The following is a 13,585-nucleotide window of genomic DNA, read 5'->3' as shown; positions in this document are numbered from 1 at the left end:
GATGAGATGGTTGGATGGCATCACCGATTCGATGGACAGGAGTTTGAGCAAGTTCTGGGAATTGGTGAAGGACAGGGAAGCCTGGCGTGCTGAAGTCCATGGGGTCGCAAAGACTGGGACAGGACTAAGCAACTGAACTGAACTTGATGATCTGTGGAAAAGAAGTTCCCCTAGACCTCATTTTCCTACCACTTACTGTAGGTTTTCCTTCAATGTGCAAACAAACAATGCACCAAAAAAAAAATTATAGACAGTCCTTAAAAGTACGGTCTTCTGAATAAAGAGCCAATGAAAGAAAGTTGCTCCATGTCTGCATATGTAAAAGCTTGATGTACACACAAAGGAGATCTCCAGAAAGCTCAAGGATCCTTGATTCAATCCAGACAAGTCACAGTACGAGGGTAGCTCCCAAGGGAAGCGAAAGGATTATTAAATTGCGATCAGAGACCGACGGACCTGGGGCTTGCTGTTCAGTATGTAACACCAACCCCTTTAAATTTATTCATCTACAAGAAGAGGTTTTAAGATAACGGACCCTAAGAAAAAAATAATGAAATTTATGCACCCTCCCCAAACAAATACTTTTTCTTGCTTGCGTTTTCTGGGAATCTTCAGGGTTCCGCGATCTCAAAGCAAAGGAAGCTCTACTCAAGTGCAGAGGTCTGGGACAGCCGGAACTCCGCACAGAGGCAAAAAGCACCCGCGGTGAGTGGGCCGGGGCTTATCGCGCAAATGCGCGCTCCCTTGTCGAAGTACCGCCCCGGAAATCCCGAGTCACCTAGCGTCGGAGTCTTGGGAAGTGCTTCCGGGAGCACAGAAGAGGTCACAAATCATGTGACTGCGGCTTTTAGAGGAACCTGTCCCAGAAGTTGTCCCTGAAGTGGCAGTTCAGAGAACCAGGCGACCCAGAAAGCCAGGTAACTGCAGCCACTTTGCCCGGTGGCTTAGGCCGCAAGTGGCCCGGGCGGTGAGACGGAAGAGAAGACGCCGCTTTCGCCTCCCGGTTGGGCTTGGATCTTGGGGGTTAGTGGGCTGTCAGGCATCTCGGTTACCCGCCTGAGTATTTGGGAACTCCGACTCTAATCAGCCTCCTTGGCTGGAGCCCTGGAACCGTGGATCCTTGCCTGACCCAGCGGAGAACTGACACTGCTTATTAGGTTGGGGGTGGGGAGGGAGAGGAAGTCTTGAGGGGAGAGTCACCCGGAGTTTCTCTTTCAGGCGTGGAGATTGATCCTGCGGGAGGAAAGGGTTCATCATGGCGGATGTGAGTTAACACCCCTACATAAGAGGAAGGAGAGAGTGGAGAGTAGGTTGAGACTGCTGGTTGGGGAGAGAGAGCGCTTCCCAAATACAAATGTGTTTCGTTTTACCGCTTCCCTCCAATTACTTTGTCTAGGATCTAAAGTCAGAGACTAATAGGAGTAATTTTCGGGGCCCTGAGTTTCTGCCTGGAATGGGGGTGGAAGACACTAAAGATGCCTGAGGTTGAGACAATTTTTTTTTCCCACGCCCCAGTTCTGCGGGCATAAGACAGGTTCTGCATATTTACCCATTCAGTTTGTAAATGATGGTTTGCTGCTCTGAATCTTTTTCCAGTTATGTCTCTTTGGGTTTACTGTAGCAATTTCAGATGATTTATAATCATTGCCTTTTTAACAGCAATATAATTAAAATTCTAAATTTAGGAAACTTTATTGTACTAGTTTCTGGAAACAACAGGGAATTAATATTGTTAATGTTTATATTTGTTTATATTTTACATACTGTTATTTTGCTTATATTGGAGAAGGAAATGGCACCCCACTCCAGTACTCTTGCCTGGAAAATTCCATGGATGGGGGAGCCTGGTAGGCTACAGTCCATGGGGTCACAAAGAGTCGGATATGACTGAGCGACTTTACTTTCTTTCTGTAATTCCTTTTGGAGAAGGAAATGGCAACCCACTCCAGTGTTCTTGCCTGGAGAATCCCATGGACAGAGGGACCTGGTGGGCTGCGGTCCATGGGGTTGCAAAGAGTCGGACACGACTGAGCAACTAACACACACACATTTTGCTTATATACACGCTAAATATTCTTTGGAACGTTGAACAGATACTCATTTAATTATTACAATAACTTTCATGAGATATGCACTGTTATTATTATCACTGTGTTTATAGATGAAGATGCTAAGTCACAGAAAGATCCAGTAACTTCCTCAGATTACACAGCTAGTTTGTTGCTGAGTCAGGATACCAACCCAGGCAGACTCCAGAATCCATGCTTTTAACTACACTAAATGATTATTCAACAATATGAATCTGATTTTTCTTCTAGATTGCAGGATTATGTGTTTCAACATTTAGCAACTTTTTATGTCTTTATCACTCCATTTTTGGGTGTCTTCCAGTATATTTTTGAGGCCCCATTCTCTAGGCATAATCAAATCGCTGAATTCTTTTGAGCATCTCCCTTGAAAAGATTGTTCTTTAAGGCCTGTAGGAGAAATAAAGATAACTAAGGTATAATTTCTCTCCTTAAGGATTTTTAAAGGTTAAAAAAAAGTACAGTAGGCAAGTGATCATAGATACGCATACATTATTGTGTGAAAATTCAGAGAAGAGAGGGATTACCTCAGTTTGTCTTTATCAGGGAAGCTTGTTTGGAGTATTTGGTGGTTGAGATTAGCTCTAATTGATGAGTAGCATTTTTTTTTAAGATCCAGAGGGTGTTACTATTAATAGTTAGAATGTAAGCATGAACAAAGTTAAAGATAGGAAACAGAAAGATGTGTGTTGCAGAGCTGTGAATAGCCCATTTCATCTGGGGCTGAGGAAATGAGGGAGTGGTAGGAAGCAGGACTATAAAATGTGTTGTAGCCCATCCATATTGTAGAGAGCCTCAGATATCTATAGGATTTGTACATAATTCGGTAAACAGTGGAGAGCCATTCATACATTGGTTCTTGATCTTGGCTGCGTGAAAAATCCTCTGGGGAGCATTTCCAATACAGGCGTCAGAGTTCTTTTTATACTCTGCAAGTGTCCGTAGCCAGGGTTGAGCGTCACTGCAATTGTCCATTTAGAGAAAGAGAATGATATGATTATTGGCTTTGTGTAGAAATGAGATAGAAGTGGTAGACCATCATACCAATTGGGAGGCTGGTGTAAGTCATAAATATTAAAATGAACCTAAATTGTAATGTCATCCAAAAAGGAGAGGAGAACATCAGTTTAAAAATATTTGACTTCACAAGTGGTTTTTAAAGTGACACATATGAGTTTAGGGTTATTATATTACCTCAAGTTTCAAAGCGAAGTAACAGGGAACAGTAGTGCCATTAGTGGACAGAGGAAGAGATTGGGGAAATCTAGATTTTGGATGAAAAATGATGAGTTTTGTGATTTTGTGTTTAAGATGAGAGCAAAAGTAAGCTGGTGGTGAGAGCATGGAATAAAATCAACATTCAGGTTTGGAGAGTAGTAGGAATTAGAGGGTCAAAACAACATATATCTGATTTACCTATGTAGAACTCATGATTGCTACCTGGATTGTCAGTGAAATTCCCCGATGAGAGAGTGTAATGAGACCAAGTAGTCATCTAATTTTTTTTAAGTCATAATTATGTTCCATGCTGAATGCTTGACACACGTTGTCATTTGTCTTTAGTCATGTAAGAAAACTGAGTTTCATGAAGTTAGTTAACTTACCTTGGATCTTAAAGTGATGTTAAAAAAGTCTGTGGATGTGGAAAAATATTCATAATATATTCTCAAGTGAACTCAAAGTTAGCAACAAGATGTACAGTAGTATGAGAAGTGTGATCTAATATTATAGCTAATATGTATTTGTGTTTCCACTGATGGATATGCTAACCACTTGACATGAGTGTTTTCAATAAACTTTAGTAACAGTCTTATAATGTAGGTTCTTTAATTATGCTTACTCAGCAAATAATGAAACTGAGGCTTAGAGAAAAAGATTAGTTGTTGCAAGTTACACCACTCCTTAAAACATCAAAAGCAAAACAAGAAAGACAAAGCACAAGCAAGAATGGTTGTGAATGAATACTTAAGGTACCTGAGATGTGGATAGGACAGTGTCTAGAGAACCAGTACTGGGCATATTATTATAATATAATTTTTATACTCTCTTTCAGGATCTAAAACGATTCCTGTATAAAAAATTACCGAGGTAAAAAATTACTAATTTGTTATTAAATAAATTCTGCTTAACATGTTTTGTTTAGTATTTTGTTTCTGTTTATCTTAGACTAATCCTGTGTTCTGCTGTTATTTAGCACTTTTCAAATAGCTGACATAATCTTAGGTAGCACAAGTGATACGGTTTGAGTTTGCAGATAAACAACATGATCCCCCAGGGAAGTTACATGACTTGTCTCAAATTAAACATCTGGTGAATGGTGAAGGGCTAGAACCCAGTTTCTTGCCACTTTAGAGTTCTTTCATAGCAGTTTACTGCATTAAAAAACCTAGGAACTTGCCTTTATTTTTAATACTGCTTTTAAGACCTAATTGCTGCATCTACATGGGGGTATACAGTATAGTGATTCACAATTTTTTGTAATGCAGGAGACTCAGGTTCAATCCCTGGGTCAGAAAGATCCTTTGGAGAAGGAAATGCCTACCCACTCCATGGCTACAGCCCATGGAGTCACAGAAAGTTGGATACAACTTTGCGACTAACACTGCCGCATTTTGAGTAGGCAGTATATTTATAAAGTTCAAGATGCAAAAGTTAATTGAAGGACACAGAGTGAGGAGCTTCTTATCCTTGTCCTCCAGCCACACGATTCCCGTCTCAGAGACATCCATTGTTACCATCAGAGATACGCTATGCACCTGCAGACTAAGTTAATAGTAATACTTCTCATTCCTAAGCTAAAATATTAAGCTAATACTTCTCTTTCCTAAGCTAATAACAATCATCCCTTTATTTGGAGATATAGTAGGAACAGCAAGCATTGCAGTTTGCAGATATTTTAAGATACAGGCATGCCTCAGAGAGGTTGTGGGTTTGGTTCCAGACCACTGCAGTAAAGTGAATATTGAGATAAAGCAAGTCACAATTTTTTCTGTTTCCTGTTGCATATAAAAGTTACGTTTACACTCTACTGTAGTTTGTTAAGTGTGTAATAACATGATGTCTAAAAAAACAATGTACATTGTTAGGTAAAAAATACCTTATTGCTAAAAAAGTGCTAACCATCGTCTGAGCCTTTAATGAGTCTTAATGTTTTGCTGGTGGAGGATCTTGCCTCAGTATTGATGGCTGCTGACCAGTCTGGCAAGTGTTGCTAAAGATTGGGTGACTGTGGAAATGTCTCCTGCATTAGCAAGGGGTTTCTTTACCACTGCACCATGTGGAAGCCCAGTATAAATGATGATTTGAATGTTTCCCCATTATAATTTTTAACATTTTGGGGCTCTAGGAATTCTCACTAATAATTTCATATTTAAATTGCAGGGACAAATTATGTTATTCTCAGGGTGTACAAATGACAACATTGATATTAATTCATATTTTTGAATATTAATCATGTACCCACCACCCTCCACTTTGCATGCATCATTGTATTAAACTTCACAGTAGCCAAAGGCTCAGCAGTAAAGAATCTGCCTGCAATGCAGGAGACCCTGGGTCAGGAAGATCCCCTGGAGGAGGACATGGCAACCCACTCCAGTGTTCCTGCCTGGAGAATCCCATGGACAGAGGAGCCTGGCAGGCTACAATCCATGGGATCACAGAGAGTTGAACACAACTGAAAGGACTTACACACACAGATGAGTACAAATATCCCCATTTTCATATTAACTGAGGCTTAGCGAGGTTTTGTAACTGATGCAAGGTAGCATAAACAGTAAACACCAGAGCCTGAACAGAAACTCAGGTCTTTCTAACTTCAGAGCTGTGGTCTTGACCATTCTGTTTACTTCTTGTGTAGGCGTGGTTGAGAGGATTGCCCTGTGACCTCCATTCTTTCTGTCCTCTTCTCTCGGCTTACAATGATCTCCCCACTCCGCTTTTCTTATTACCATAATGTCTCAGCTGAGGAACCACTTCCTCCGGGAAACCTTCCCTGACCCACCTATCTGAATCTACCCCTCCTTTTATAAGCTCTCTCGTGGCCCCACACATCTCTTAATGGCAGTTCTCACAGTTGTAGTTTTACATTTGTGTGAGGTGATCTGAATGATAGCCACTCTCCTTTTAGATTGTAAGTTGTGTGAAGGCAGCAACTGGGTCTGTTTTTGCTTTTTATGGTGGAAGAGTTTTGCAAACGTTATAGGAGCTTATATCAGTGATTGAGTCCTCATGGTTTTTCAGAAATATACATGAGAATTATTGTGATTTTGAAGGTACATATTTTGAGACAGTATTTTATCATATATTAACTTTTTCTTTCTAGTGTTGAGGGGCTCCATGCTATTGTTGTGTCAGATAGAGATGGAGTGCCTGTCATCAAAGGTAAAACGCCACAATTACATGTCAGTGCCATGTTTGCTTTTGAATAAAAATACATTTATATCTGAGTAATACAGAAAGCAAGCAAAAAATAACCCATTTCAATACATTCAGGACATAGTCTTAGTTTGGAAGAAAATGTTTGATTTTGTGTGTTGAAGGATAGGTTGGAATCTTATTATATATCAACTATTTCATGATAGCATGAGTTTAAGTAAGGATTTATTGAAGGCCCAGTTTCCCATTAAAGACATTTTATGTATAATGTAAACGATTAGTAGATCTGAATGATGAGAATGAGCATATATGCAGCTAGACATATTATACCCACGGACTCCCCCAGCATATATTTTTCATCAATATTGCTGGTGGTTTTAGGATAAACAGCCATACATTTGAATTAACATAAGTTTATTGTTTTGTTTACTCTTTCTTGTTCTTCCTTATTGGAAATAAGATTTTGAAAAACTTTTAACTTCACAGTTACTTTAGTTAACCAGAATCTAGCAAGAATTTTTGCCTAAAGAAAAGTTGGTTAACCTAAAAAAAAAGGAAAGAAAAGGTTTCTTTTTGCCTAAGGTTTAGCTTTTTTTTTTTTTAAGTATATGTGATATGACAGAAAGGTTAAATAATGTCCTGCATATTTTGTTTACAATATATTCTCCACCTGGAGTTATCATATATGTCAGATAATTTCAGACTTTAGAATTCAAAGTTTAGAATTTAGCTAATGTAATTCTTTCATTTTATTAATGAAAATGGTCAGGTGCAAAGAGTACATTGTCAGCTCCAAGTTGCTCATGAGTCAGTGACGAGATAGTCATAGAACCCATCATCTTCTGATATGTGATCCAGTTGCTTCCTAACCCAGCACAGAACATAGGTAGCCATGGGCAAATCACTTCCTTTTCTCAGTTCCATAATGAGGACTTTGAACAAAATAATCTCAGATTTTCAGTTCCAGTGTTCTTTTTGAGGATCTCTGTGTTAAAACCTTAAGCTCAGCACTTACGGTACAACCAACTCCACCTAGACCTTTCAGTGAGTGTAAAAAACTTAAATCAGTGGCCAGGTGTAGAATTATCATCATCTACAAATGATGTTTCTGTGGGTTTTGTAAGAGCAAAGGTTTATGAAGCTTTTTTTCAGTATTCTCACTTCGTTCATAGTTAACCAGAATATTTGATTTATTAATTGTACTGATAATCCTAACCTGTTTTAAGTTAGATATTAAGAAAATAGAGATATTTAGTATTCATTTGAAATTTTTTGAAAAATTGTGAGAACCAGCATTTATTCCCTTAGTTGTGATCCCTCAACTTCTGATTGAATGGTTTTTCTCACCTAAACTGATGAGACCCAATTAGTATTATGAAGTTCAGTGTTGTGAAGTGTAACTCTTGTGCTTCTTTTTTTCTATAAGTTTATGTTTTTGTTAAAAAAAAAAAAGCAAAAAACTACTGTAAATCTCTTCCCACTGTATATCCTGCATAATTTTTACTTAAATCACTTGTATTTCCAGTGGCCAATGATAATGCTCCAGAGCATGCTTTGAGACCTGGTTTCTTATCAACTTTTGCCCTTGCAACAGACCAAGGAAGCAAACTCGGACTTTCAAAAAATAAAAGTATCATCTGTTACTATAACACCTACCAGGTAAGTTCATAATTATCAAATGGTTTGCTGATGATTTCAACTATTATTATCTCTTCTTTGTAGAATAGTTTGTTTATATAATTCTAAATTTTGGTTTCCAAAGTGATGGAATTTTAACATCTTAACCTTCAAATTGGTTATGTTAAACTGTAGTGATTTTTTTTTTCACATTTTACTTCAGGAATTAATTATATGAGCAATTAGATTAAAGGATTAAATAGTAAAATATATGTCATCCTGAAATGGTTAAGTCAGGTCACTGTTACTAATACCTCCAGTAGATGGTGCCCTTAGCTTATTTAACAACTGATTTCTCAAATGACACACTTGTTGTTGTTGTTGTTGTTGTTGTTGTTGTGACAGATACAGGATTTTCCTTGAAAGTCAAATGATAGTTATTTACATTTGTTATTGCTACTAATCCCATCTTTTGGCTTGAAGTATATAAATATATAAAATAAATGAGGTGATTATTTGTGGGAGAGAAATTAGTTGCTACAGATCTCTTGATCTCCAGCTGTATTTTCTTTGAATAAATCAGTAACTTCTTCACAATAGTAAAGAATCTGCCTGCCAATGCAGGAAACACAAGACACTGTTTCAGTTCCTTGGTCGGGAAGATCCCCTGAAGTAGGACATGGCAACTTACTCCAGTATTGAGCAATTGAGCACACACACTGCTTTCTACAGAGCAGTGTTTCCCAGGGTATAAGTCATGCACTACCAATGATACATCTCTGGTATTTTTTATTTTAAAAGTTATATATTTTAGTGTCTATTAGGCAGAAGATAACCAGCTCATCTGACCTTTAATTTAGTCAGTAAATGTTAGGTTGAAACTAAACTTTTTAAAAAGATAGCTGATTTAAAGTTAACTTAAATGTAAGTTAATTTAAATTATAGTGGTACAGAGGAGGCAAAAGATTGAGACTTTATAACCACTTGAATGAGAAATAATGCCTTTAGCTCCTTAATTATCAAATATTTATTGAGCCCCTACTATGTAATTGACACTTTGCAGGGCTTTAGAAGATAAAAAAGATGAGGAAGAAACAGCCCCACCTAAGAAACTTTCCAGACTAAGTGGTATTAATGTCTCTAAGAAATAATTAGTAAGTCTGTTTTACGGAAATACTTCTTTTCAACTCTTTCACCTTTCATGACATAATACCATGATGTCTAGCTAGTATCTTACACATTTAAAGTTTTTAGAAAGATTAAGATATTTGATTTGAATTATACCGCCTTTTCACTACATAACAGTATACTTTAGATCTTGTTCTCTTTTTAGGTGGTTCAATTCAATCGTTTACCTTTGGTAGTGAGTTTCATAGCCAGCAGCAATGCTAATACAGGTATGTTTTAATCACCTTAAATACAGCTTTTAATCTTTATAATACCGGATCTGAATAGTCTAATATGATAAGAACACAGATTTAGAGTAAGAAAACCTTAATGCATGGCCCAGTGCTACCATCTATTCCTTGTTTTCTGGAAATAGAACTTCTCTGAATTGTTTATATATATATATGTATATCTGTATAATGGAGCTAAGAACTGCTTTCTTGATCTTGTGCTATTATTTTTTAGTTCAGATGAGATGATATATAGATAAGTATCATTTAAGATAGAACAGAAAATTAAATGTTATTTTCACCTCTTTAATACAGTATCTTGCTCATATTACAACAGTTTCAGAAAGCAAAAAAAAAAAAACAGTAGAGAAAGTAACCAAACAAAACATAAAAACGATCACAGATGAATTCAGTTCCATAAGGACCAGTCTATAAAATCTTGAACAGTAGTGGGCAAGGTAAATGTGTTTGGGAATTTAAAGAGTGTGACTAGGATGAATATACTCAGTTCTTTTTCAAAGTGGAAGAATTTGAGGACAAACACTTGGAAGCTGTACTTTCTAGAGAGCATTGTAAGATCTCATTATATCCAGTGGTCTTCACTGGCTATCTTTGTGTAAAATCATAACAGTATTCAGTTGAATTACAATTTTTTTTTTTACTCTGTTTTAGTTTAAGTGTAATTTTTTAAAGGTCTATCTCCAGATTTCACCACTGTTAGAACTGCTTTACTTTCCTTTTCTGTTTTTTTCTTTGCAAGATATTTGAGCCAGTTTTGTTTCCAGCTGTCACTGAAGCCTGTATTTAGATTGCTCATGTTTAAAATGTGGGGTTTAGATTTAATGAACTGTTGGGTGTCTTTCATTTCTAAATGTTTTCAAGCCATAAAATACTGTATGTGAAAACTCTTTGTAAATGTATAGGATAGTGGTGGTGTCGTTATTTTAAATATGTTAAACCTCAGTTGTGGTAAATCACTATCATACTATAAAATCATCAGTTATTATAAATTATGATAATCTCCAGAATTGTATTCTAGTACATAGAACATTTCCTTTTGAATCCCAGGTGCTTTGAATGCTGTGTGAGACAGGAAGATCTTTAGTTGAGCAAAAAACAAGCAGTATTTAAGATTATATAGCCTTCTACCCTAGGAAACTAACAAGCTGGATGTGCTGATTTCTAGATTAGCTTGCTGCTTTCAGTGTGTATTTTATAGTCCTATGAGGCATCTTTAAAATATTTTTGCCTTTGAAATATCCATTTGTGCCTTAGCTTTACTGAATTTATATAATAAGTATCTAATTATTCCTTTGCTATCTACCTATCTTTTGATAAATTTCATTAAAATTGGCTCAGGAAAAAAGTCTTTTTTTTTTTTTAGTAAAAATCATGTGTATTATTCCTGAATTGGTGCAACTTTTGAAATAATGAGGTATAAATGAATTGAAGTTTTTCACAAAACTCCAGCAAAATTATAGTACATATATAATTTATTTTGCATCTTCTAATGCATATCAGTGGTTTTATTTATTTACATTAATAATAGATGATGAAAGTAAACCATAATAAGTGTGGGTTTTCAATTATTTTGTTCAGAATTACAGTATTTTGTTTTAAGTGTAGTTATGGAGAATGAACTATGTCTCATTTACTTTTTAGTATACAAATTTTGATAAGCATTTTTCTAATGTTCAAATTTCTTAATCTCTTTGCTTTAGGACTAATTGTCAGCCTGGAAAAGGAACTTGCTCCACTATTTGAAGAATTGAGACAAGTTGTGGAAGTTTCTTAATCTGGAGTTTTCTTCATCATATCAGACACAATATCAATCCAGCAATCTTTAGGCCACAGTGACACTTGTATCCATGTACTCAAGGACCCCCTTTTTCCACTTTACTCTAGAAAAAGAGCCTTACAGATAGAATTTATGGACAGGTTGATGGTTATCTTTTTTTGTGTAGGGCTGTTTCTTATTTAGTGAGATCTGGGGATACCACAGAAATGGTTCACTCTATATCACAGCTCCTGTGGAGTTAGTCCAGTCACCAAATATGCGTGAGATCCTATTTGGTGGCTCAGAATCAAAATGATACTTTGATCCCCTTGAGCCATGAAGTGCTCCCTTTTATACCATGTGCCAGGCCTGCAGAATAGGGCAGACTCTTTTTATTGTGAATAATGAGGACATATTTTTCTTCATATTATTTTCTTTGCATTGAGTGTGAGGAAGATAAAGTGGCTTAGGAAAAGTGAATGAAACCAGTACAATCACTAACTTTCATTTGTATATATTGTTGTGCACTGTAGGTGAGTCTTACTAACGAATTTGTTTCTTCTTAGAGGGTGCTGCTCTTTAATGGAAATGAAGATGATAGCTAATGGTTTTTTCTTCCATTCTGCTTTCTATAACCAATCAGTGTTTTTTTAATGTTTGTTTATTCTTTGTAAAATTTAGGTGTGATTCATTATTGAATTGTTTCCAGTATTGGTATGTATGTACGCATGGTAGTATATCCCTTTTTTCATACATGAGGATAAATAGTATTTTTAAAAGTACAGGTTGAACACTATATAGATTCCCCCCCCCCCCAGACTGTTTTCAAATGTTTAAACTCTGTAATTTAATTCACTCTTTCAGCCACATAAATAAGTGTTTCTTGTCTAGTTTGGAGACTGTTTTACCTTATATAAGTTGTCAGTTGGAAAATAAACCTCATCCAGGAGCCTAATTTAATCTCTGTGTAATTGGTCTCTCAGTTCTAGCATGTGCTTTTCATGTTTAGGAATGCAGTCTATCATTCAAGGCTTTAATTTCCTCCTGGGTTCTTTGACAGTCGGAGTTCATCACTGGTACCTGGCATTGAGTAGCAAATGTGTGCTGTTCACTAGAAGTACCACATGCAGAATTCTAAGGCACACAAGTGTATGTCATATTTCTGTGCTCCAAGAATGCATTTTATGTGGCATATGAGTGAACACAGTCCCTCAAGTTGTGTGGTGAGATTGGCTAGGCATTGGGCCTGCCTCCTTCCTTCTTCCTCCCTCCTTTCCTTCTTCCTCCCTCCTTCCCTTCTTCCCTCCCACTCTCCTCCCATCCTCTACAAATAAGAGACTAAATTGTGGTACCTATCGTTAAAGAATGTACAGCTCAGTAAACAAAACAGGCATAGGAAGTGTTGCGATGAAGTGCTGTGCACAGGATGCTATAGAAAACAAGATGAGGCATTAAAATTTAGCAAGGACAACAGTCGTTACAAAGAAATAAGGACAAGAGAAATGTTTTACCTTCAGCAAGCTATAAATAGTTAGTTGTTACAACCTAATGAAGCATTAGACACATTGATAAAAATCTAGAATCCCCATTATCCCAATTTTTATTTAATTATGTCCAGGAAGTTTTTGCCAGTGCAGTGATGCATGAAACAAGAAAGTGTTTTGTAAATGAGGTGACCAAGATTGTGATTTTATTTATCTATATATTATATATTTTATACACACACACATATACACAATGTGCATACATACACACACCCCAGAAAAGAGAACTAATAAATGAAGATACTTAGGGGCTTCCCTGGTGGCTCAGCGGTTAAAGCATCTGCCTGGAATGTGGGAGACCTGGGTTCGATCCCTGGGTTGGGAAGATCCTCTGGAGAAGGAAATGGCAACCCACTCTAGTATTCTTGCCTGGAGAATCCCATGGAGGGAGGAGCCTGGTAGGCTACAGTCCATGGGGTCGAAAAGAGTTGGACATAACTGAGCAATTTCACTTCACTAACCTTTGCATAGTGAATAGTACTAATATTAAAATTTCCATTTTAAGAGGTATAATAGATTCTATAATTATTCTATAGTTCATTGGGAAGATAAAACTTAAGGAATTTTTGAAAAGATAATATAGAACTAGATTATTTTTGAAGATAGTATAAACCTACATCAGATGTATGACTAGACAGATCAGTAGAACAGAATGACCCAGAAACAGACTTTAGTACATACATATAAGACATAAAAAATTGTAACAATGACATCATAAGTCAATGGGGAAAGATTAAAAAAGCACATTTTTTATTCTCCACTGATGGAAATGTGAATTGTTATACC

At 36.7% G+C, this 13,585-nt stretch overlaps 1 protein-coding gene across 1 annotated transcript; it reads left to right on the top strand.

Annotated features, from left to right (window-relative positions):
• The first annotated feature begins 777 nt into the window (after positions 1-777).
• Positions 778-12,210, top strand: LAMTOR3 (late endosomal/lysosomal adaptor, MAPK and MTOR activator 3). The gene is made up of 7 exons (XM_055587804.1): positions 778-917; positions 1,219-1,264; positions 4,141-4,175; positions 6,412-6,470; positions 7,990-8,123; positions 9,415-9,478; positions 11,200-12,210. Exons 2-7 carry the CDS (start codon positions 1,256-1,258, stop codon positions 11,271-11,273), a joined length of 375 nt encoding a protein of 124 aa, XP_055443779.1. The 5' UTR covers positions 778-917; positions 1,219-1,255; the 3' UTR covers positions 11,274-12,210.
• Positions 12,211-13,585: the final 1,375 nt, after the last annotated feature.

The sequence above is a fragment of the Bubalus kerabau genome, chromosome 7 (assembly GCF_029407905.1).
Source record: "Bubalus kerabau isolate K-KA32 ecotype Philippines breed swamp buffalo chromosome 7, PCC_UOA_SB_1v2, whole genome shotgun sequence".
NCBI lineage: Eukaryota > Metazoa > Chordata > Mammalia > Artiodactyla > Bovidae > Bubalus > Bubalus kerabau.
The sequence above is the reverse complement of the archived record's forward strand: the minus strand, read 5'-3'. Positions and strand labels throughout refer to the sequence as shown.

Bases quoted from the DNA above. Each gene is read 5' to 3' on its own strand.
- LAMTOR3 (XM_055587804.1), top strand. The intron at 8,124-9,414 runs GTAAGTTCATAA...TTCTCTTTTTAG, and splicing joins GTTACTATAACACCTACCAG to GTGGTTCAATTCAATCGTTT. The intron at 9,479-11,199 runs GTATGTTTTAAT...TCTTTGCTTTAG, and splicing joins CAGCAGCAATGCTAATACAG to GACTAATTGTCAGCCTGGAA.